Source organism: Micropterus dolomieu, linkage group LG17, assembly GCF_021292245.1.
Source record: "Micropterus dolomieu isolate WLL.071019.BEF.003 ecotype Adirondacks linkage group LG17, ASM2129224v1, whole genome shotgun sequence".
NCBI classification, from domain to species: domain Eukaryota; kingdom Metazoa; phylum Chordata; class Actinopteri; order Centrarchiformes; family Centrarchidae; genus Micropterus; species Micropterus dolomieu.
This window is the reverse complement of record NC_060166.1, coordinates 34,144,917-34,168,054: the sequence shown is the minus strand read 5'-3', so window position 1 is coordinate 34,168,054 and position 23,138 is coordinate 34,144,917. Positions and strand designations below refer to the sequence as shown.

At 38.5% G+C, this 23,138-nt stretch overlaps 2 protein-coding genes across 7 annotated transcripts in view; one reads left to right on the top strand and one right to left on the bottom strand.

The window, feature by feature from the left end:
• Window positions 1-2,358: 2,358 nt before the first annotated feature.
• Window positions 2,359-11,035, bottom strand: LOC123985314 (solute carrier family 35 member F2-like). 4 transcript variants are annotated; one of them, XM_046072788.1, is made up of 9 exons: window positions 8,921-8,998; window positions 8,239-8,272; window positions 7,336-7,511; window positions 6,240-6,367; window positions 5,735-5,894; window positions 4,552-4,708; window positions 4,420-4,472; window positions 3,823-3,977; window positions 2,359-2,714 (listed from the first exon to the last, which is right to left on the bottom strand). In XM_046072788.1, the coding sequence occupies exons 3-9, from the start codon at window positions 7,487-7,489 to the stop codon at window positions 2,370-2,372; spliced, it is 1,152 nt and encodes a 383-aa protein (XP_045928744.1). In that variant the 5' UTR covers window positions 7,490-7,511; window positions 8,239-8,272; window positions 8,921-8,998; the 3' UTR covers window positions 2,359-2,369. The 4 variants fall into 4 exon arrangements, with proteins under 4 accessions (XP_045928744.1, XP_045928745.1, XP_045928743.1 ...); XM_046072789.1 differs by lacking the exons at window positions 8,239-8,272; window positions 8,921-8,998 and adding an exon at window positions 10,963-11,035; XM_046072787.1 differs by lacking the exons at window positions 8,239-8,272; window positions 8,921-8,998 and adding an exon at window positions 10,484-10,580.
• Window positions 10,514-23,138, top strand: part of LOC123985312 (cullin-5-like) — a 22,059-nt gene continuing 9,434 nt past the window's right edge. The window contains exons 1-9 of one of the 3 annotated variants that reach the window (XM_046072782.1): window positions 10,514-10,576; window positions 15,330-15,439; window positions 16,776-16,875; window positions 17,826-18,002; window positions 18,742-18,883; window positions 19,619-19,764; window positions 20,052-20,132; window positions 21,176-21,269; window positions 21,845-21,975. In XM_046072782.1, coding sequence (XP_045928738.1) covers window positions 10,553-10,576; window positions 15,330-15,439; window positions 16,776-16,875; window positions 17,826-18,002; window positions 18,742-18,883; window positions 19,619-19,764; window positions 20,052-20,132; window positions 21,176-21,269; window positions 21,845-21,975 — 1,005 coding nt within the window. In that variant the 5' untranslated portion in view covers window positions 10,514-10,552. Of the gene's footprint in view, window positions 10,577-11,254; window positions 11,455-15,329; window positions 15,440-16,775; window positions 16,876-17,825; window positions 18,093-18,741; window positions 18,884-19,618; window positions 19,765-20,051; window positions 20,133-21,175; window positions 21,270-21,844; window positions 21,976-23,138 lie in introns of those variants that run through there. The other 2 variants (XM_046072783.1, XM_046072784.1) reach the window with 2 other exon arrangements.

Below are 23,138 nucleotides of genomic sequence, written 5' to 3'. Positions count from 1 at the left end.
GACAGTATAATATATACAGGTTTTGTTTGATCATGGTTATTCAGTAACTAAGGGTACCACTAGTGCTGTTTGCCTCAGTGCCTTTTTTGTTACTACCGCTGAGAAACGTTAAAATGCTACACATAGTGTAATGAAAGAAGAAAATGGAAAGGAGAGTATTCATAACATACTGAAAAAGCAGGGATACACTCTGGAAAATGATTTGTACTGTTAATTAGATTGTAATCAGTGGGGCACATTAATTGGGGAACCTCTTTTTCTGGGCTTTTTCACTTTGCAAACCTAGTACATGCACAGAAAAGATATATAACTCAATAAAGGAGAGGGAAAAAGCCAAAAACCATAATACCACCTCTTTAAGATTACCATGTTGCTTTTGAATGAATTCAATTCCATTGCATATTATGTTCTCATTTTCTCAAATGTTTTTTATGAAGTGGCACCCTAAAAACAAAACCGAAGTACACACAGCCATCCACTATTGTGTACTGTTGGGTCTGTTTTTAATGTAATTTTATTGTCTACATGCGTGTAAATGTGTTAGGTTACAGTGGGACTACACGAGAACACTCAGAAGATCCACAGCATGCAGAAGATCATACTGTAGATGATGCATCTAAATCTGATATTGCAAGACTGACAGAGGAAGAGCAGTTAGAGATGGCGATCAGAAACAGCCTGAATGATGGAGGTAAGAGAGAAAAATGACAACTAATGGACGGAGGCTGGTGTGTGCTGTTGCTGCTGAGCAAAATGTTTTATTCCTACCAGTCAATTGGTTTAAAGTCAGTACAAATAAGAGCCAAATAAATGTCAGAAACGCACACATTTAGTAATGAGATCATATTTTTTAGGACGAACCAGGCAGAGAGAAACTGCACGTCCAGCTTATGGTGTCCACCCCACTGCGGAGGAGGTGAGACTTGAGGAGCTCAGGAGGAGGAGATTGAGGAGGTTTGGAGAAGTTTCCAACAAGGGGAGGAGAAGATTGTAATAATGACACTTTCACAATATCTCATATAATCAGTCTCCTACCAACAGTACATCGCAGTGTGAAAACTGTTGGGGTAGCTTCTTTCCATCACTCTGTCTACTTTGTGCTTTTGTGTTTCTCGTGAGGACTTTCTTGTTGAGAACACACCAGATCTTATCACTGCTTTATGGGCAGAAGCTGAATGAAGGATTTGGTCTGTGCGCTAGAAATAAAACCCTATAACGTTTTCTTTTGAAGAGACATTTACTGTTAATCTTCAAAGGAAAAGTTTTACGAATACGCTTATTTGCTTTCTTGTTAAGAGTTGGATAAGTAGATCAATAACTCTCTGTCTGTACTCAATGTATGAAGCTACCACCAGCAGCTGTCTAACTTAGCCTGGCTCTGTCCATCTGTAACAAACTCTGTGTGGCAGATTATTGCTTGGTGGGGACCAGTTGTCCAGCTAAGCAGAGACTAGAGGAAGTTACTGATCACTTGACGGACACTTGATATGATCTGGTCACTTCCATGTACATAAATGTATATTTGCAGATTTTAAATGTACCCTTCCACAGGCACTATCACACTTATAATAATTTATTTTACAATGCATTCTATATTCTGTAGGATTGCCGCTCTCTTTATTGTTTACTTTTTCATCTTCTGTAAGGCCTACTTCATAGCTGGCATTTTTTCTGTTCTGACTAGGGAATAGTCGAACTCGAACCTTTCCTTAAAAACCGTCTGCTATTAGATAAAATGTTTAGCTCCTGGACGTAGACTTGTTTGTTGTTAAAAACAACAACATTTACCAGGACAATGTACATACAGGTGGATTTTTCAGTTTATGCCGATTAACCACTTCCTATTGCTAACATTCAGTGTTTGTTCCCTTTAATCTTTCTCCAACCTCAGCAAAGTTTATTTTTCTTTGTCTAAACATTACCAAACCATAACAACACAGAGGTGGCAGATCAGAAACCAGCAGTCCTTTTGGTATTTGTCATGTTTGTAGTGGTTCTGTTCAAATTACAGTGGGGGGGGCTTTTGAGTCAAACATGTTCTGTGTTGTGTTTTGTAAAATGCCCAGAAAAAAAAATCATACAGCTAATTCTGTCAGACAGCTGACTTTGTTTGGTAAATATGATTTTAAGTAGATTTTTTTTAGAGAAGATGTAGGTTTCTTTTATGGATTTACTTCAACACAACACTCCTTATACAAGAACATAATTAACAATAACAATAGCTTTAAACATGGATGAGTTTTTATTTGTATTTGCTCTTTCATTTTCCTTATTTATGTCTATGTGTACTGTGAGATATTGGAAATAAACTTAATAAATACATGTTTAAAAAATATAAGTGACATATTGACAGGTTTTCATGCTGTAGATCACATTTTAGTGCTGCATCCAACAGCAGCAACATAATCGTTCCCTTGTCCGAGTCTTTGTGATGGCCCTGAAACTCTCTCTCTCTTCCCCCTCTCCTCTTGCTTCCATCCCTCCTGCTGCTCTTCTTCCTCTTCCTCCTCCTCCTCAGTGGTGATCCTCACGTCCACTTCCTGCTTGGTGATGTTATTCTGAGTGGCCTCAGGATTGTCAAAGCAACCTTCCTCGCAGATGGACGAGGAAGAGGAGGTGGTGGCGTCTGTGCGGTCAGTGGGTGTCGGTACAGCGTTGAAGGCGATGAAGCCGATGAGGATGATCACCAGCGAGACCAGGTAGAGACCAGAGAACTGAGAAGGAGCAGAGAGCGAGCAGCTTATATCTAAATTTAATTTTATGAACAAAGGTGATCCAGTAAGGGAGCATTTTATGTGGCGAGGTGATGCCTTAACTGGAGCGAAGCATTAAAAAAAACAAAAAACAAAAAAAAACAAATGTATTTTGGGTCCAGTCCACAGTGGTTGTCCTTACTGTTAGGTAGAGTAGGTAACTGCCTTTGGCCCTAAATGAAGAGGGCCCCCTAAAAGCTTTGGATTACTATTTTAATTCATATAATCTCTGCAACATGCCTTTGTAAAAATCGGTCATATTTTATGTTTTTTACTTGTCTTGTTTAAAGCTCATTTAATGGACATCATTCGCTCACAAGTTTATAAACTTTGAATCTGCAAGCAGCTGTGGGAAAACATGACATTGAAATTAAACTTTAACCTTTATTATTATTCAGTAATGTTGCGTCACAGTCACGTACAGTCAGGTCATTGTGACCCAAAAGTGGTCACAATGACCTGACTATCATTTTCAGTCATTGTTTTTTCATTGTTGTTCAACTACTGTTTGTTTTATTGTTTGTCTTTATGCTTGTATTAGTGTTTTATTATGAGTGTTATCACTTGCACTGCAAATTAGCTATGGCTAGAAGTCATACAATTTGTATTTTATTTAAATGTAACAACAAAAACAAATTAATGAATTAAATAAATAAAGGGTACATCTGGTAATATTCTAAACCAGGTACACTACTACTATGGTAAACCAAAAACCAGCAACGTGTTCATTTTTTATTTAGAAAACTTCACTCAAACTGGAGGAACTTGTGCATTTACTGGGTCTATTTTCAGCAGAGGATGTATCCACATTTGGTGCTAGAGTGAGTAGATATGAGGGAAAATCTCACTCAGTGCAACTGTGTGGCTCTTTTATGTGTTTTTAATAGTTTTTGAACATCAGTGAAGCTCTATGGCAAAGACAAAGAACATATATCAGACTGTGATACACACAATGTTCGTAGATACATTTGTTGTGGTCTTTTCATTGGATTTAATGACACGAAGAAAACTACAGAGTAATCCTTAAAGGCTAGTGTTAGGGGGTAAAAATGTATGTGTGTCTGCTTACATTGTACTGGAAGATGAAAACCCCACAGAAGAGGCTGAAGAGGTCAGCGGTGAGCAGGGAGAGGTTGACGGAGGTGGCGCTACTCAGCTTCATCACTATAGGCATACAGCTGTACAGAGTGTACATACACAACGCAAAGGCAGAGAACAGGAGCCCTGAGAGGAGAGATGCTTGTTAAAAGAACAATCCAACATTATGGAAATATGCTTATTCACCTTTTTAAGCAGATGATCAACTTAATCTACATGTCCATTACAGAGATCTGGGACATTTTAACCTTCTTTAGCACAAAGACTAGAAGAAAACTGCTTGTAAAACTTAAAAGCTGTTTCTGTGTCTTTCTGTCCCTTAGTCACCAAAAATGTTGAATGCAGCATTAAATACTGATTGATTTATAATGTGGTTATTCTGCTCCTCTGATATAAAGGGGACAGATTTAATCATTGCTGTAACCAACAGAAGTCAATATGGGGTAATAATATTGCCCCTTCTTGTTCATCTTTATTTTTTACGAGGGAAATTGCTTCAATTCAACTTTTCAGTTTAGTCAGAAAATGTTTTGTCTTCAAAATGTTTGTGTGTGAGATGAGTACTGACCGACTTGCCAGCTCCACTGGATGTTAGCAACTTCATTACGCTCCAGGATCACCCTGAGTAAAGGACAAAGAACACCAGATTAACCATAATGTTTAATGAGTCCTAAAACTGATCACGCCCATACACACTTACATCTGTATGGTGCTGATGATTGTGCCAAACAGGCCAACCATGCCCAGGAACTCCACCCTGCTCAGGTTCTTCACTGTGTATTCCTGACTGACATTAGACACGGCGTACAGCGTAGCGCTGAGCAGCACCAAACCGTCACCTAACAAGATATTTGAGGCTGAGGGGACGAGAGACAGATATCATTACTGTGGTCCAACAACTCATTGGCCTGATGGTGGTGCAAAGTTCTCAGGTACAGGTCATTAGGTTTTTGTGATTACCAAAATAAATTGACTAATTAGGGAGACAAGTAAACATTTGTTTACTTGATTGACCTGAAGACAAAAAAAACTGATATTGGGGCATTCACTGCTGATGCTTCACTTTTACTCCTACTCCTCCATATTTAAAATATATTTTAAATTGAGATTTAAGACAGATTAAAAATATTTGTGATCACATTTCTTACCATTTTGAAATGCTTTTAACTTTAAGAGAGCTAAAGAGGGTTCTTAAGTTGGTGAAGAGCAGATCCTAGATGGCTTCTGTTTTAAGAGCTCTTTTTTGTTCAAAAAGTTATGATAAATATCTTTCATTCCTAAAGATTAAGCATTGTGCTCCTAAAACAATGACAGATCTTCTTCTAAGAAAGAAGATCAGAATTGATCAAGCAGAACCAGAGATGTCTACTTTATTCCACACATTCTTCGTTCTCGTCAAAATCTGGTGCCTACAATACCCACAATGCAACTTGTCCACAGACAGTTATGTTGGACATTTGGGCGTCTAATAGTGGCTCATATATCCTGGAGCCTCTTGCCTCAAACAAGGATGAATAACGGGTTATAGAGGTCTGGTAAGCCAATTTCTACCTAACTCCACAGCCCCAGATTTTTTTTCCAAACTTGTAGTCTTTAGCCCCAAACGACACTGACTTAACTGACATCACTTGAGGCAGTTTATCAGACTTTTGTGTAGCTTCCTTTGGAGCCCTAAAAGGCTCGTAAACAGACTTTGATGTATAAAATTGGCACAATTCCCCATTAAGTCTGTGATTATAGTAAAGGTGGAGGATTTTTACTATTACTCTTTCACTAAAGTCCAGCTTGCTACATGCTGGCCCTGATCAATCAATGGCTAAACAAATTATAGCCTGGGCTATTGACGAACTCAGAGTGATTAATCACTACAAGGAAGTTCTTACTGGAGCCCTGGTCTCGTCCAGCCAGCAGGTCGGCCCCCACCATGGCCCCCACTCCGAGGAGACAGATACAGACGGCTACATAGTGGACCGGCCTGTAACGTGTCTTCAAAACCCACCAGGACAGTATCATCAGGACCGGGATCACAAAGCAGTCCAACATCTGGAGACGGGAACACATATTCAAATATCAACACAGATATCAATAAATACAACTAACCTATTAGCAGATGTGTGAATCTCCCTTTTAAGTCCAATAAGAACAACACATGAATAATGAACCATGAGTTGTCATATATGCACTATTAATAATAAAAAAATGAAACTTCCAGAATGAGAGCAAGTTTATTGTTAGCATTTTTATAAACCCAATCGACAGATTGGAACTTTTCAACATTGTCTTTCAGTTCTTGACCCTCACGACTTGCCACATCTCTGGCTCTGAGACCTGTTTCTTTACAACAAATACTTCATTCATGAAACCCACACTAACATAACCTGTACCCACCTGTACACTGGTGAGGGTGGTGTATTGGTATGCTTTAACCACCACGTAGTTGGCTTCCACATCCACCAGCCCCAGCAGAAGGTACTTCCACCATCGCCTCTTCAGAATCTGTAAAATATTTCCATCCCCTGTGTTTTAAAGGAGAACACCCCTGAACTTCAGTATTGACATTTTTTTGTTTCACCACCAAGCCTGAGGACAGTTGTTGCTCGTAGGCAGATGAGTTGCATCTACCATCTTTGCTTGTTCCATTCAGTATTAAGAAATTTGTGAATTCATGGCACATCCAAACAATTTGAGAATGTCATCTTAGCTATATACTAAGTTGTATACTTTTTTGAATACCTGTCAGTTGTAGAAGTTCTCAGATACTTTACTTGAGTAAAAGTAGCAACACCACACTGTAAAAGGTCTTTGTTACATATGAACGTCCTGCATTGAAAAAATTACTTTAGTAAAAGTGTTAAGAATAATCTGCAAAAAAGATATCAAAAGTAAAAAAAAAATAAATGCAGGAAAATGGCCTTGTGAGTGTTAAACTATTGATATATCATCATGTGTAAGTTGCGATGGATAATAGCGTCTGCCAAATTAAAAAAAAAGAGATTTGAATGTAATATTGCATTGGTTGGTAGCATTTTACTGCTGTACAGTAGTTGGTCAAGGTAAAGAAAATTGTATACACTGTTGGGTACTTTAATTTATATCAATGCATCATTTGTCACATGTTTTGTAAAAATAAAATTTATAATTTGCAAGTAACTGGTAATTAAAGCTGTCACAAATGTAGTGTAGTTAAAAGAACCAAATTGTTGTGGAGAAGCCGCACAAAGGGGCATGAAATAGATACTCAAGTAAAGTACCTAAAATTTGTACTTAAGTATTGTACTTAAATAAATATACTTTCAACCATTGATGCCTGTTTATAAAATACTGTTGCTATAGTGCAGAAGCAAACATTTAAGCATATAACTTGAATCACAGAATACTAAAAGTAAAACAAAAACATTTGGTATTATTGCTACCATTTAAAAAAGGATTACTACTATTTTACAGGTATTATCTCAGGTGTTCAGACCCTAAGTGGTGGTGTTACCTGTTCTACAGAGCAGCATAGTGGTGTAGGTTAGACTAAGCAGGGTGTAGTTGAAGAAGCTCTGCAGCATGGGTGTGTTAACACGGAAGTCTGTGGCCAGGAACTGGGAGCTGATGGCCGTCCCACAGATGAGCCCAGCCAGGCCCTGACCCATGGCCAATGTCTTGGCCAACTGCCTAAGAGAGAGGAGAGACAAAAATCTGTAAAGCTACCAGGCATATTTATTTATGTATTTATTGTAAGTTGCATTTTGTCGACCTTTTTAAACATCCTTGAGAACAGTGGTAAGGAAGCCCTGAGAGGCAAAAAAGAAACTTCTTGTGATCCATTTAAAAAAAAAGTTTTATCTAAATATTTTTCTCTAAGAAAAGAAAACATGAATGATTTTAGTCCTGGTTAGGTTAGAACCTGGGTTAGTGGTTCACAATATTCAAAATGAATATTAACAACAAACACTTTCCAACAAATGATCATGACAAAAAATATTATTTTTCATATGGAAAAAACTTTTTCCACAGGTTTCACAGATGCAAAACAAAAAAGAAACTTATCAACAAAAAACATTTTCCCCCTGTTATTAAGTCACAAACAGAGAAGAAAACAATTTAGATCAGACTAAGAAAATGGATCACTAGAAATGTTTTTCTCTGCCTCTTAGTGCTTCCGTACTGGCTACAATGATCTTACAGGAAAAGTTTGACATTTATAGATATTATAGATAATTATATATATTCACTTTCTTTTTTGTTAAGAGTTAGATGAGAAGACTTAAACCACTTTTATGTCTACACACTAAATATAAGGCAACAGCCAGCAGCTGGCTATCTTAGCTTAGCACAAAGACTGAAAACAGGGGGAAACCGCTAGCCTGGGACTGTTTTAAGATAAAAAAAATCCACCTACCTGCACCTCTGACGCTCATTCTCGTTTGTTTACTCTATACAAAAATGTAATTACAACTTACATTAGGAAGGTACTTCAAGTACCAAAAATAAAAAGTATGCATTATGCAAAATGAACCATTTCAGAAACAATATGCAGTAGGCCTATATGATATTATTGGATTATAATTATTGATGCGTTGATGTGCTCATCATTTTAATGTCGCAGCTGGTAAAGGTGTAGCTAATTTTAATTAATTTATAAAGGCTGCTGTTAGGTAGCTTGAGAATTTTTCCCAATAAAGACCTATATTATCCCATAATAATACGTCATAATTTATTTGTTGATTGTATTTTGTACCATAGATCTAAAAAGTAACGAGTAACTAAAGTTATCAAATGAATGTAGTGGAGTAAGAAGTTCAATATTTCCCTTTGAAATGTAGTGGAGTATAAAATAGCATAAAAAGTACATAAAAATTGTGCAGTACTTAAGTAAATGTACTAAGGTTAAGTTCCACCACTGCCTTTAAGACTTTTACACCAGTAACATCTAATTAAAAATAACAGTGCCACTATTTGATGCAGACTACTGGCTGAATGCAGAAAGACCTCAGCTCCAACGATACATCTAAAGTTGTGAACTTCCTTCTTTATAACCCTCTAACATGGGTCTCTTCCTCTCATCTCCTCTGTCCACTCACCAGGTGAAAACTCCCTTGGGGTTAAATTTCCTGATCCACACCATGAGTCCACTGCTCGGATTCTCGTAGCTCATGTACCTGGATGCATCCTCGGACTGCTTAGTTGCCATGTTGCCACACGAGTGTTGGAGGAATCATCTCTGAGTTTTTAACTGTTACAAGCTTTTCACTCCTTGACTTGATTGATGATTAACTGACTCAGAGGACAAAGATTACTCTTTCACTTATTTGTGTGTATAATGCGTTGAAGACAGGTTGCAGCACTTAAAGATAAGAACTGATGATGAAAGATACATTGAAAGAATTCATCACTGTGCTTCCTCTTGTATTCACCCTCATGTGTTATCTGCTGATGAGATAACAGCTCATGTTGGAGGAAAAGTGCTTCATTGTTGAAACTGACTAAGTACATTTACTCTTGGTGAAATGATAACCGTTCCCTGAAAGCTCTACTAGAGTTTCTTACAGATATTAAGGCCTGATTGGCTTTTAACTTTTTAAATTTGAAGGAAGAAAAAACTAAAGTCATAGTTTGTCACTTAAGTTTAGGTCTGTGATGTCGCTCCTATGGACCTAGGTTCCCTGCAACCATATATAAAACACAGAGTCACCAATCTCTCCGTCAAAATGGACAGTGATTTTAAATTTGACAAGCAGATTAAGTCTGTGGTTCAATCCAGTTTTTATTATTTTAGGCTTTTATCTATTATTAGATCTGTTCTGGCCTGACTCCACTGGCTCCCCGTCCATTATAGAACCCATTTTAAGATTTAAAGATGTTGAGATATGCTAAGGCACCAACCTCAGCATATCTCAGACCAATTACTCCCCCTCGAGGTCGCTGAGGTCCAATTATCAGCAGCGTCTTGTCGTCCCTAAAATCCCGCTAACAACCAGAGGTCACCACGCCTTTTCAGCAGTCACCCCTAAACTATGGAATGAGATACCTCCCCCATGTCAAAATGGCCCAGACCTTCGAAACTGTAATACCTCATCTAAAACTTACTTTTATTCCTTGGCTTTTAATCCAGCATGAGCGCTGTGTGGTCTTTATTTTGTCTTTTTATAGATTGTGTGTTGTCTATGTTTTATATGTTTTATGTGCTATTACCTATTTTATATTTTTATATAGTCTTTGTGCAGCACTTTGGGACTTAAGGACCTCTAAACTGACAAAAATTAGACCACAGACCCCCATTTGATAAGATTTTCTCCCATCTGATAGGATGTTTGTTTTTAGATGTTTTATTACAGAAAGTGTATGAAACCCCTAACCCAAGTAATCATCCATTCTGTCATTGTGTTACTTATGGGTGGAATTATAATCAAAATAAATTATTCCCCTTTTTGCTGGGGCCCCTTTGAAGGTCCCTTCATGTGCATAGCTTCAGGGAGTCCCTGGAGCCAAATTTGAGAAACACTGCCTTAGACGAATTGCATTGTTAAAATGATACATAAAAGATGATATATAAAATGACGTCTTTGGAAAATTATCATCAATTTCAAGGCTTTTCATTCGTTGGGTTTTTAGCTGGAAGAAAGTTAATTTCAATGTGCAGTTACCATGACATAATCCTGAGCCAGCTGTAGTATCTTCTCGCGAGAGTCTGCGAGGTGATAAGTTGAAGAAACATGGCGACGTCTAATTTGTTAAAGGTAAGAAGCACTTGAATATATCATATTTCTTATATTTGTGTGCAGGTTTAAACTCTACGTTTTCATATATTTTTCACTATTAATGTAGATATTTATTTGCACTATGCTCGTGTATATACATATCTGCGCTAATAGTGTAAATATATGAAATAAATACACAAATCGGTGCGCCTGAAGTCACAGTTGCCACCGCTGTCGTTGTTAAAGTCCAGTGTTGTGTCGGTGTCTGTTTCCCCATCGATGTGGTCCCCCCGCTTTGAACAGAACCCATCCTCGAACCGAACCGCTACCTGTCTTCTTCTGTGATTCTGAGCCAAACATTAGCCGTTACCCCAGTCAAGACACCTTGGGGACGACGAAGCGTCGCCTTAAGACCCGCAACTTACCCTAAACCCAACCCTGGAGAGCTTTGAGAACACGGGTCCAAGGGGAAATAAACTTAGACACTAGACCTAGACGAACCTTCTCGTCCGCAGCACGACCGTAAAGCTCTTCCTTTTGGGCTAATTGTTTAGCTAACGTGCTAGCGCCATTATTTGGGCTAACTGTTAGCTGACGGCACAGGTGTGACACCAAAATCTGTGACCCATCAAATTCTGTGACCTTAATGGGAAAGAACATGTTTTTCAGACATCAAAACTATTTTGTTAGGTTTGGGAAAATATTGTGGTTTGGGTTTCGACACAGAATCTGATGGCTCACTTAATTTGGTTCCACACCGGTGTTTTGGGTCACAGAATCTGATGGGTCACAGATTTCGGCGTTACACCAATAAACCCAATCTCCTCTCAGGATGGATCTACAGTATAATAACTTCACTCGGTCTGTGTCCACAAGACCCTTAAATTTAAGCATCATCTATCAAAGTAGCTGAACAGGTAATGAATGTGCTGTCCGTGAGGTATAGACCGTTTTGGTCCCAACATTATTAGCCAGTAAAACAAATAAATAAAGTCACTCATGCCAGCTAATCCAGAGACTAACAAATCCTGCAACATGTCACACACACCTTTCTCAAGCCAACGCTGCTTTACAAACACCAGGAGCATCCCATTGAGACCCTACATGCAGAATTCTGCAGAAACATCCTAAAATTCAAATAAAGTGTCCTACAAATGCGTGTAGGGCAGAATTAGGGTGGTTTCCACTGATAATAGATACACAAAAAAGAGCACTAAACTTCCTTATGCCCTTAGACTCCCTCCAATTCAAGGCTCTTAGTGCTAGGCCGGTATTTATCAAGCTTCTCAAAGTGCCATTTCAGTCTTAAGTGCTGAGAATTCATGAAATTTACTCCTACTTTCAAACTTAAGAATAAAAGCAAGTTACCAAATTTCTTAAAGCTAAGAATCACTCTTACTCTCCCAGTTATTTAAGACAGCTCCAGAGGTCTCTCAAGTGGTTAGGAGTTGCTAGTAGGGGCTTGTGATGGCACTGTAGAGACAGAGACATGAATCTTTCAGGAGAGGGAGAGTTATTTGACAATGCACAATAAATTAGACAGGGTCTTGGTGAGGGACGTCATTTCACCACTGACTTTACGCAGCAATACGTTTACAGCTAAATTGAAGGTTGTCATGACGCTGTTTTCATTTGCCACAGAAAAAGGCAGCAATGCTGATGATTTTGGCCCATCACAACCATCAATAAGCCGAATTGTCAAGGAAACAATTATGGCACTTACAGCGCCACACACTGTCACGGGTATGATTGACTTCCCAACAGCACCCATCGTAATCCAACAGACGCAAAGACCATTCATGCAAAAAGCCGGCTTTCCAGGAGTAGTAGATGCAAATGATGCCACTTACATAAAGATCAACTTTTTTATCTTTCATTTACAATGTGTACGTAGCCTATGTACAAAATGTATTCTCTTAAAAATTCTTAATTGTCAAATGTCTGTAGAACGTAACTCCTCTTAGGTATTTAACTGTTCAATGTGAATTTATCTGAGAATAATTTTAAATAAGGGAATCTGTTCAGTGATTGGTCCTTGCCTACATTGTCAACCAAAATTATGTTTGCGGCACAGCAAAATGCCGATCTAAGACTGACACTTAAGATTTAGTCCTACACTTCACTCAAATTAGGTCTATCAGGCTTGATGACTAACTTTTAAGCGCAACTTTGAGCCAAGAATTTTTTTACTCTCAAGTCAGTTCTTTGCGATGTACTTATGAGTTATTCTGAGGAACTTGGTAAATAGTCCCGAGACTATTAAATCCTGCAACATGTCATACACACCTGACACCTTTCTCAAGCCAGAACTACCTTACAAAAACCAGTGAGACCAAATGATCACTCAAAGCAAAAATGCTTATTTGGAAAACAAAACAAATTAGATTTTTGTCTGGCCCTAAACAGAGATTATGAAGTGGCTGAATATCTATCTGATGTCAGATATATCAAGAAGAGGCAGCTTCTTACCAAGTACAGACTCAGTGACCCTTGCAATTGAAAAAGGGAGACATAAAAAGTCCTAGTTACCAAAAGTATGTGAGCTGAAATGTGATAAATGTAGAAGCATAAGAGAGCAATATTTTTAGAAATCCCATCTATTAATACAGGATTTTAAAGAACTTCAAGATAACAAGTAATAATAATCCTAGGAGAAGGACATACTGCAAACCTTGCCGCCAAGTATGTGTCGCTGTATCACAACCTGAAGGACAGCGAGTGACTCAGCGAACTGTTGCACTTAACTTCGCTGCATGCCATTTTAAATCTTGTTAAATCCTGTTTGTAGTTTCCGTTCTATCTGTACTTGTTATTTTTGTAACTCTTAATTGCTAAATTCAATGGTCTTCATTGCATTTATTCTTGTTATGTAATATTCAAATGTAAACCTTTTGATTTTGTTGTAAACTGCTTTGGAAACATTGTTTAATTTAAACACTCAGGCCAATAAAGCATATTTAATTTGAATTTAATTAACGGCTAACAGTAGTCACTGACCAGGTAGCTAAAAGGCTAGCAAGAAAGGTAGGCATGCTTTGACAGGCGGACCCTCCTCTGACACTTTATTATAATAATAATAGTCTTTATTTGTATAGCACCATTCATACATAAAATACATGCTGTATGCTGTATTTTCTACATGTATGTTGAATTACGCCACAAGCACAAAACACAGGTATTAAAACTGGAAAAATGGTAGCAAACAGGGCCATAAAATCAAATAAATACATAAATAAAACTGTGTTTAATCAGTTAAATGCAAAAGCATAAAAGTAGGTCTTGAGCTGCTTCTTAAAACTATCTATAGAAGTAGCTTCTCTTCTGACACTTTGGCACTTAGCTTGGCCCCGGCTGATTAATGTCAAACTGTATCAAGAAACCCAGGTGGACAGAGAGCCACAGGGTCCTGCTAAAGTAACAGGCGTTTTATTTTACAGAGATTTTGTTGAAACAGATGCTGAAAGCATTAGTGGACCCATCACTTCTATAATTAAAAATCTGTGTTATGTGGACCATAATTCTCTAAACCTACACAACAAACCAATGTTTTGATATCGTTTTAAACTGGGGTAATGGTTATTTTTAACTATTCATGTATATTCCCTTATTTGTTATGAATCTGTTGCTTTTTAAAGCTGGGGTACCTTCAGAGAAACTAGCAAGAGACAGCTACATTTTAACAGTATCCAACCCAAAAAAACAGGTATGAAGGTATCAATCATTTCATTTGATTGGCTGGGCCCCTCACGCATTAAGTTCTGGCATTTCTGGTCAGTTCTGACATCTGACAAGTCTTATCAACCCCCTAAATATACCCAAAGTATTCATGTTATAATCATAAATCAATCAAAAGGTTAGCTTTAGTTAGATGTGAATGTTGTGTGTGTTGGAGCAACTATTTCCAAAGATAACAGAAAATTGAAAGGAAGTAGTAGTGCTAAAACTGAATCGCCAACTGTTAATCAATTAAGCGGTTTCTTAATGCCAAACATTGTCTGGTTCCAACTTCTTTTGTGTGAGGAGTTGCTGCTTTTCTGTGGTATAATTACACGTTGAAAATCTCCTGGGTTCTGGACTGTTGGTTGGACAATTTGATCTCCAAGAAGAATTATTTTCTGACATTTAATAGACTAAATGATTAGCTTCTTACTCAGACATATTAGTCAGTAAGAAGAATTATTGTTAGTTGCAGCCCTGCAATGAAATATGTATACTGTAATGCACCACAATTATTTAGTGTAATAAAGCAGACATAAAAATGTGGCCTCTGGAATCAATGAGTATGTCAGTGAAAGTTTGTATGAAAAGGCTTAAATGGTACATTTATTTATTTTGTATTGAGTATATGTAAGCCAATCAAAAAACATTTAAAATTTTACAGATATACTATGTTGAAATAATAACTTTTCTCTTCTTTTCTTTGTGAAACCCAACCAGTCGTTCCATGCAAGACTCCCACTTTAGCCAGTTTACGCGGTGGTCAGTTACCTAAACGTATAAAGACCTGAACAGCTTAATAACAGAAGTGATAATGAGTGTGATATGAAAATCACTTCCTAATTAAAAATGTGCTTAAGTTAATGTAAATCACCAAAAGCTATTCTATTGCAGTAATATCTGAAAATCTGATTAACCTACTTGATCCCAGCCCTTAGTCTTTCTTTATCTTTGTGTATCTCTGCAAGTCTCTGTCTTCTCTTGCTTTCTCTCCCCCAAAACCTCCCTTCTCTTTGTTGATTTTCATCCTTCCTCTTCTTCCTCCCACTCCTCCCATCCCATTTCTCTCCTCCAGAACAAGGGGTCCTTGCAGTTTGAGGACAAGTGGGATCTGATGCGGCCCATCGTTCTCAAGCTGCTCAGACAGGAGGCCGTCACCAAGCAACAGTGGTTCGACTTGTTCTCGTAAGAGATGCTCTCTGTTCTGTCCCTTACGTCTTATCTACGAATAGCACACCCTGCCCACAAATCATGGCATACTATTTTGGTTTATTTCAGCAGCACACACATGAAATAGACAAGCTTAGTTTTTACAAACAGGTGTGTTGGTAAAAATTTGTAGGTAAGCCTGTTTCTCCCATTCATAAACTGGGATTGAAAAGTGTCTTGTTTCCATGGCTTAACTGCCACAACTTGATTTAACACTGCCTCTTATAATAGAAAGCTACTTCAGCAGCCAGTTTTTAAAGTGTCATTTATAGGGTGTCATTAAGGGTAGTCATTTTGTTGGTGCATAGTTTGGAGGAGCCACACACATGCTGGGACAAAACCAATCAGTAGCAGTCACTACCAGGCAGCACTTGGCAGAGTTGGTATGTTGCTCTACAAACTAAGTTACACGAGGGAGGAGCTCATCCTGTCTGTGTTTGCAGTACTATGTCAGGCTACTTCTACCCTACTAAGTTTTTGTTTAAACATGAAGCTCATAGTCTGATTTAGCGGAAGAAGAAAGTACTACTACAGACGAAGAACTACACCAGAGATTTTTTCGCATGGGAAGACAATGAGGTGGAACCGGATTTCTGATAGTAACATGGGAGTCTAAAGCTACTGTGGCGGCGAAAAAGATACTGGGACTTGTTGTAAATACGGCGACATGCACACGTGTGGTATTTACAAAGCACAAAAAGTTTTAATAAAAATACCAAAACTAAGACACCGTCAGTAGCTTTGTGCATGACTGATGAGAGCCAATCAGGAAGCCAAACGTGAGTGTCTGCGTCATCATTTTCAAAGTCCTCCGTTTTTGCCTGTACGCACTAAAATGAAAATGGGGTCAGAAGCGTTTTCAGACTTCTCCGTTTAAGGCCTTCAGATTCGCTGTTTTAGTCTGTAAGGGAGGTGCAAACGTTTTAAAACAAAAACGTAGTAGTGTCAATGTAGCCTCAGTGACCATGATGTTGGGTTGAAAGTAAAACCTTGTTCTGAGATGGACACTCCACTTCTTCCAGCATGCTGTGCTCCTTGGGGCCTTGATTCTCCAAAAATGTGACTTTGAGGTTTTGAAAGTATTTTAATTAAGCTTTGTTGCTAAGAAAACCTTATATATTATATTTGTTGCCTGGCAACATAGGCTTTTTGAAAATGGCCATTACCTGGACTTCCCTGAGCATTGCTGTTTTCAGTGGCAGCATGCAGTGTCACCATCACCTTAAACATGTAAACGTGCTCTCATTCTCATTTAATAATGAGCTGGAATGAACTTTGGTGATATCCCATTTCCTTTTTGTCTGTCCTCCAGAGATGTCCATGCCGTGTGTCTGTGGGATGATAAAGGACCAGCCAAAATCCACCAAGCCCTGAAAGAGGATATCCTAGACTTCATCAAACAAGCACAAGCTGTAAGTAGCGTGTGTGTATAAATAAGCGTGTTTGGGCTAGTTTGATTTATGGGGTTTTTTGTTTTGGGCATTTAGTAAGCTCCTTTCAGACATAAATTACACCCCTTTATGTTAATCTGATGACACTTTAACATGTTGGTCTCATGTCTGATTAAGCACCCTGGTCACTTTTACTTAAAAGTCATAACTACTATCTTACCAGTTCAGACATAGTAACATGTGTAACATCTGTAATACTGAATTGAATGTAGCCAGATTAACATAAAGGCTGCAACAGCACAAGGTCAGACATGCAGAGAGAAAGGGAGAAATGTGCGTCGTGTTCTGCTTTCTAGGATCACTGTAATACATTTCAATCTTACTTGTTACTCTAATCTAATTCTTCTCAGATCAGATCAGTCTTTAAAAATAATGTTTCCCCTCGCAGTGTGACCAGGGCAGAAGAGGGAAAAAAAAATCCTCATAAAACCGCCGTAATAATCTGACCACCACTCCCTTTCAATCTTTTCAGTGTTCATGTTTGCGAACTGTTGAATAAATCGATATCCAGCAAAACGCTTTACATGGGAGCAAATGGACGTAAATGGGAAATAAACAGTTCCAACTTAACGTCCCTTCATACAGTGCTTGTGCTCTGTCAGATATCATAACACAGGCATCAGAATTTTCTCTCTATTAACGCTTTAGATAGTATCATTATAGAGATGACAGGAAATGAGGGAGCAAGAGATGCAGCTAAAGTCCCCAGCCAGACTCGAACATTTCTGTTTTTATGCTTTGATATGCCTGTGTGTATGAGTAACATAGAAGAGATGTTAAGGCAGACGCTGTGAAACTACAAACTTCAGAACTGGTGAAAGTGAAAGCCACGTAGAGCAATTGTTGCAGTAAACAAAGCTGGGTTGATCGTTACTACCTCTACCTTTAGCTTGACTCTGTTTTCATGGCAGCGGGTGCTGAGCCACCAGGACGACACAGCGCTGCTAAAGGCCTACATTGTAGAGTGGAGGAAGTTCTTCACACAGTGCGACATCCTGCCCAAACCCTTCTGTCAGTTGGAGATTACACTGATGGGCAAACAGGGCAGCAACAAGAAGACAAATATGGAGGACAGCATCGTACGCAAGGTGAGAGGAGGAGGTGGCAAAACCCCACAAGTTGAGAGGTGAAGATTTGAGTCGAAAATCTGAGCAGCAGCAAGCACAAAGAAGAAAAGGGTGAGGAATGAGGAGAGGTGATGAGATTACTTATAACATAAGAGGAAGCAGCAAGGAGGAGGAGGTGAACTAGATTAGGAAAACATCCAGGGGCAGGTTGAACCCAGTGCGGTCGAGCAGGAGGGGAATAGAAACGTAAGACGAGGCGAGATGCAACTAGAAAGAATCACCTTAAATTAAAAGCAACTAAAGAAAGTTAAGACAAGAGAAAAAAGCAAAGGAGAGGAGGTGTAGAAGGCAGAAAGATGCAGAGGATGTTCCTCCATGTGAGCTACTTCTCACATGGAGGAACATCCTCTGCATCTTACATACATACATATCTGTAAATCATTGTTCAAGTAGGCTGTAGTGAGTAGCTAAGGGTCAGTTGGCCTAAAAATCCTCCTATGAGAGAACAGGCAAAGTGAATCGTGTGATATTTGTTTGATCCCTGTGAAAAAAATAATAATTTTGACATAACGGAGGAAGCTGTGGGTGAGGAAATATGATTCAGCAGGCAGATGGAAAAGGTTTCGTTAAAAGCACTTCATAAATAGACTGAGCTTTACTATTCTTGGATTACAGGACACGGAGGGTAACTTATTGTTTATTCACAGTTTTGGTGCACTTGATGCACTATTCATTGCTGCCCTTACTCTATTTTGTCCAGCTGATGCTGGACACGTGGAACGAGTCGATCTTTTGCAACATTAAGAGTCGCCTGCAGGACAGCGCCATGAAGCTGGTGCACGCTGAGAGGCAGGGGGAGGCCTTCGACTCCCAGCTGGTTATAGGAGTACGAGAGTCATACGGTAAGACAGAAATAAATAAATAAAATGTCTATATACAGCAATAGTTTCTATAATTTTTTCCTCTGAAACATTTATGTGATTCATGCTTTACTTTTGACAGAATTTTGATGTAATAGATTTAACATTTTCTTATATAATATTTGTTTCTAGTTTTGCCCATTTCCATAGAGGCATGCTTTGCCCCTGATAGAGGAATATCTGCAGCGTTATCCAGCTCTGCTCTGACTGGTCAAATCTGTCTGTCAAATGTGTTTGTGTCTCTATATAGCTTGTTCTGCTTTGTGATGATTTAATTGACAATGCGTGGTAGACGGTGATCTCTGTTAGATCGAACAATTGCTAAGTTAAATTTGATGGGAGCTATGAAAATAGTATACGGATCTTGTCTGACTTTTGCCATAACCTGTCTCTGAGAAATAGAATCACATTAGATCAATAAAACAACCAAGCAAAATACCCCCCCCCCCCCAAAAAAAAAAAAAAAGACGAAATAAACAAATAGGAGGGCACAGAAAATCTGAGATGAACACATTATTGCTAATATGTGTAGAAATACAAATTTGTACCTGCAGAAATAGAGACACAGTAGTGATTTCAATTCTCCCCATTTAAATAAATGCTTACTTCTGCAGTTCTACTGTAAAAATGTTAGAACAAAAACTGAATACTGCATGAACACTAACAACAAAACACTACAGTCCTTTTTTGTCTTGTTCTGTCCTTTTCTCCCACCAGTGAACCTGTGTTCGAACCCAGAAGACAAGCTGCAGATCTACAGGGATAACTTTGAGAAAGCCTACCTGGACTCCACAGAGAGGTTTTACAGAACACAGGCACCGTCCTACCTGCAACAGAACGGCGTCCAGAACTACATGAAATATGTACGCTACAATAACATTGATTATTACAAGTATAAGTGCAAATTAGCACATCTTGTGTTTTCATAGTGCAGAACATCATCCAAATGTTTTCTATTTAAATTTTTCCTGTATGGGTTAAAACATTACAAATTGCAAATGTGAAAATGAGAATTTCACCTTAATAAAGCATTAAGCTAAACTTGGTGGAAAAGTGCGAAGAGAACACTTTGTGTAATTGTATAAGAGAGTTTTAGGGTAGGTTTATTCAGTGTTTGTGTAACCTTGTGTTAATATGTGTTTCCCTGCAGGCAGACACGAAGCTGAGAGAAGAGGAGAAGAGAGCACTTAGATATTTAGAGACACGTCGTGAATGTAACTCTGTTCAAGCAGTAAGTGTCATTGACAGGATCTGATGTTTATTTTCTTTTTCTTTTTTTTTTTTACCTCATGACGTCCTTAATTTACTTTTCTGTATTATCAGGTCATCAGATTGTAGAGCAGCATAGTAGAGCCGGACCCAGACTGGATGGTTGAGACGATTCTGATATATGAAAGTCTAATAATTATATATTTGCTTTTTTTGTAACAATAATGTTTTTAATGAGCATCTCTTAAAGCTGCGATAATCACTATTTTTATATTAACAGTGGATTAAATGACTGTAATGTGAGAGCTTGTAGATCTAATGAAGAATTATCAATCGGCTTTACAATTCCCATCACCTTTAGCTTTTAGAGTCTTTTAGCATCTCTCAGCTATTGTTTTGGTCTCACTGCTGATTGTTTCTAGATGCAGTAGGCAGTACTTTTCAGCTAAAAGCTCTGACACAGCACTAAACAGAAAACCGACAAAGTTAAAGAGTAGTTGATGAAGAAAGTGGAACACTTAGCTGCCAAAGAGACAGATGTTTTTCTCAAGAGTTGTTCGAAACCAAAACACAGTTCAAATAAGGATGAATGTTGGTCTTGAAGTTGTTGGGGTGGATGCAAACATGACTTCAAATGAATGATAATGTTGCCCCGTGTCGCCCGCGTGCATAAATAGGGACGTGTTTAGTAACATGTTTGCCAAATGTATGAGGTGATAATATGTCAGTGTAGTGGTCAAATAATTAATTAATTTATCAATCACAATACGATAGCTTGTAAAGTGAAACTGAGTTTATATTTCCCTTCTGCTACATAGCAGACAATGTACATCAATATAAAGAAAATTCTAAAAATGGTAAACCGAAATAAACTATATGGCTTTGGAGGGAGGCCTAAAGGGATGAGGTGGTAATTTTTTTATTTAGATTGTTTCAAAATCTAGCTGTCTCTTGCTAGTTCTCTAACGTTGCCTACCCCTACTTTAAATGTATTTGTTGCCTGTTTAGTTATTTCAAAGTTGCCCTTAAAGTGAGTCTGTATTTGTTTTCCATGTATCCTCACAGCTTATGGAGTGTTGTGTGAATGCTCTGGTGACCTCGTTCAAAGAGACAATCCTCGCTGAATGTCCGGGGATGATCAAACGCAACGAGACAGACAGTGAGTACTGCAGCACTGTTGTCACATTAATGGCATGTGTTCTTTCTAAATGTAGCATGATAAAGTTCGCCTTGTGTGTTTTGCAAGACACAGACTCTAATGTCTGCTAGACATAGTGGCATCAACATTCACTATTGCATCAGCCAGGTAGACCTTAAAAATAGAAATAGCTTTGGCCAATGTTGGCTGGTTTCCTGCCAAGGGGGCCAGTACAGCTGTACAACCTGCCAACAACAGTTATAGTTTATGAGCTTTTGTCTTTTTTCCCATGACACTTTTCCTGTTTTTGATTTGCTATGTATTGTTGGTCTTTGCAATGCGGATCACTCACAGCGTCTTATCATGCCTTCCACCAATTGTTGTTATTATTGCTATATAATAATTGTATATACTACTGTTATTTATTTATTTATATATATATATATATATATATATATATATATATTTTATTGTTGTTGGTATTGTTAGTAGTATCTGTCCATGAGTCCTCGAATTCGCAAGTGCAGGAAGTTTTGGATTCAGCCGGCATGCTTTTTGTGCGGGGTGTAACACTGCTTTTTCTTCTCCATGAGCAGAGCTGCACCTCATGTTTTCGCTGATGGACAAGGTTCCCAGCGGGATCGATCCCATGCTGAAAGACCTGGAAGAACATATTATCAATGCTGGACTGGCAGACATGGTGGCTGCTGCCGAGACTATCACTACTGTACGTGCACAAACACAACACACTTCAACAATTAGTCAGCACATCTCCTCAATCTCATGTCCACTTCTTACAGTACATTGTGTTAACAGTATATTTATTAGACACTATGTTACTTCATCAACTTATGTCTATATATAATAGTAATAATATAATAGTTATTTATAGTCAGAATTGTACAATAGAGAAATTTCAGTTCGATCCCTACCTCCTCCTGTTCACATGTTGAAGTGTCCATGGGCAAGACACTGAACACTGGGTTGCTCTACAGCCACTCTGGATGCCCAAGCCAGTCCATTTGTTACGTCCCCGCTCGCTAGGGGAAGGGGAGACATAAACATAAACCAGATGAACTTGGTAAAGTGGAAATGTTATTTATTAAACAGAGGTAAACAAACAGAAGTCAGAACAGAAATTGGGCAAATGGGTGCTGCGTAAACCAAAGAATGAAATATAACCAAAAGAGATCCCTTCTAAACAAGGGATTAATAATTACAAACAAAAGGAGAACCAAAAATCTCTCTAAGTCATCGTTTAAAAAAAAACACAGGGAGTGCAGCACCCCTAAACCTAGCCCAATTCTGCAGACCAAACATAAAACAAATCACTTGGTTTCAAAACAGGAAGTGTTACCGACTCTCTGTAAACACTAACTGGCAACACACAAGAATTTAGCTCACAGCTAACGAGGAGGTGCTTGTGGCCAGCCCCACAACACAAAACTATTCATTAACGTGATCGCTACTAATTGGCAACAAAAGACACACACAGGATTCAACACAGTGACCAGCACAGAGGCAGAGGTTTGCGCCAGGAGGGGCAATCGTAAAAAGCACATGCCAAATCAAATATGTGGCTCATCAGATCTCAGTGCTGGGCTGGGTAGGACTGGGTACGGTGTTGTCAGGTTTGCCAGCCAGATTTAAACAGATGATCCACTTTGGTGACCCCTACGGTGAGCATCAGAAGGAAGAAGGAAAAGTAATCCCGCAACTCCTTAATTTGAGTCGTTTAATGTTAGTTAAAGCATGTCGTATAGTATTTAAAGCAGGAAACTGAAATTTATTGTGAGTTATGTGAGTTCTAGGGCAGCAACATTTTGGTTGACAACTTCAGAACTCTTAGAGTGAGGACATACTATATATATATATATATATATATATATA

Coding starts and splice junctions, on each gene's coding strand:
- LOC123985314 (XM_046072786.1), bottom strand. CDS start 9,030: ATGGCAACTAAGCAGTCCGAGGATGCATCCAGGTACATGAGCTACGAG. Junction 7,512..8,920: donor CCCAAGGGAGTTTTCACCTG/GTGAGTGGACAG, acceptor CCTCTCTCTTAG/GCAGTTGGCCAAGACATTGG. Junction 4,709..5,734: donor TGGACGAGACCAGGGCTCCA/GTAAGAACTTCC, acceptor TCGTCCCCTCAG/CCTCAAATATCTTGTTAGGT.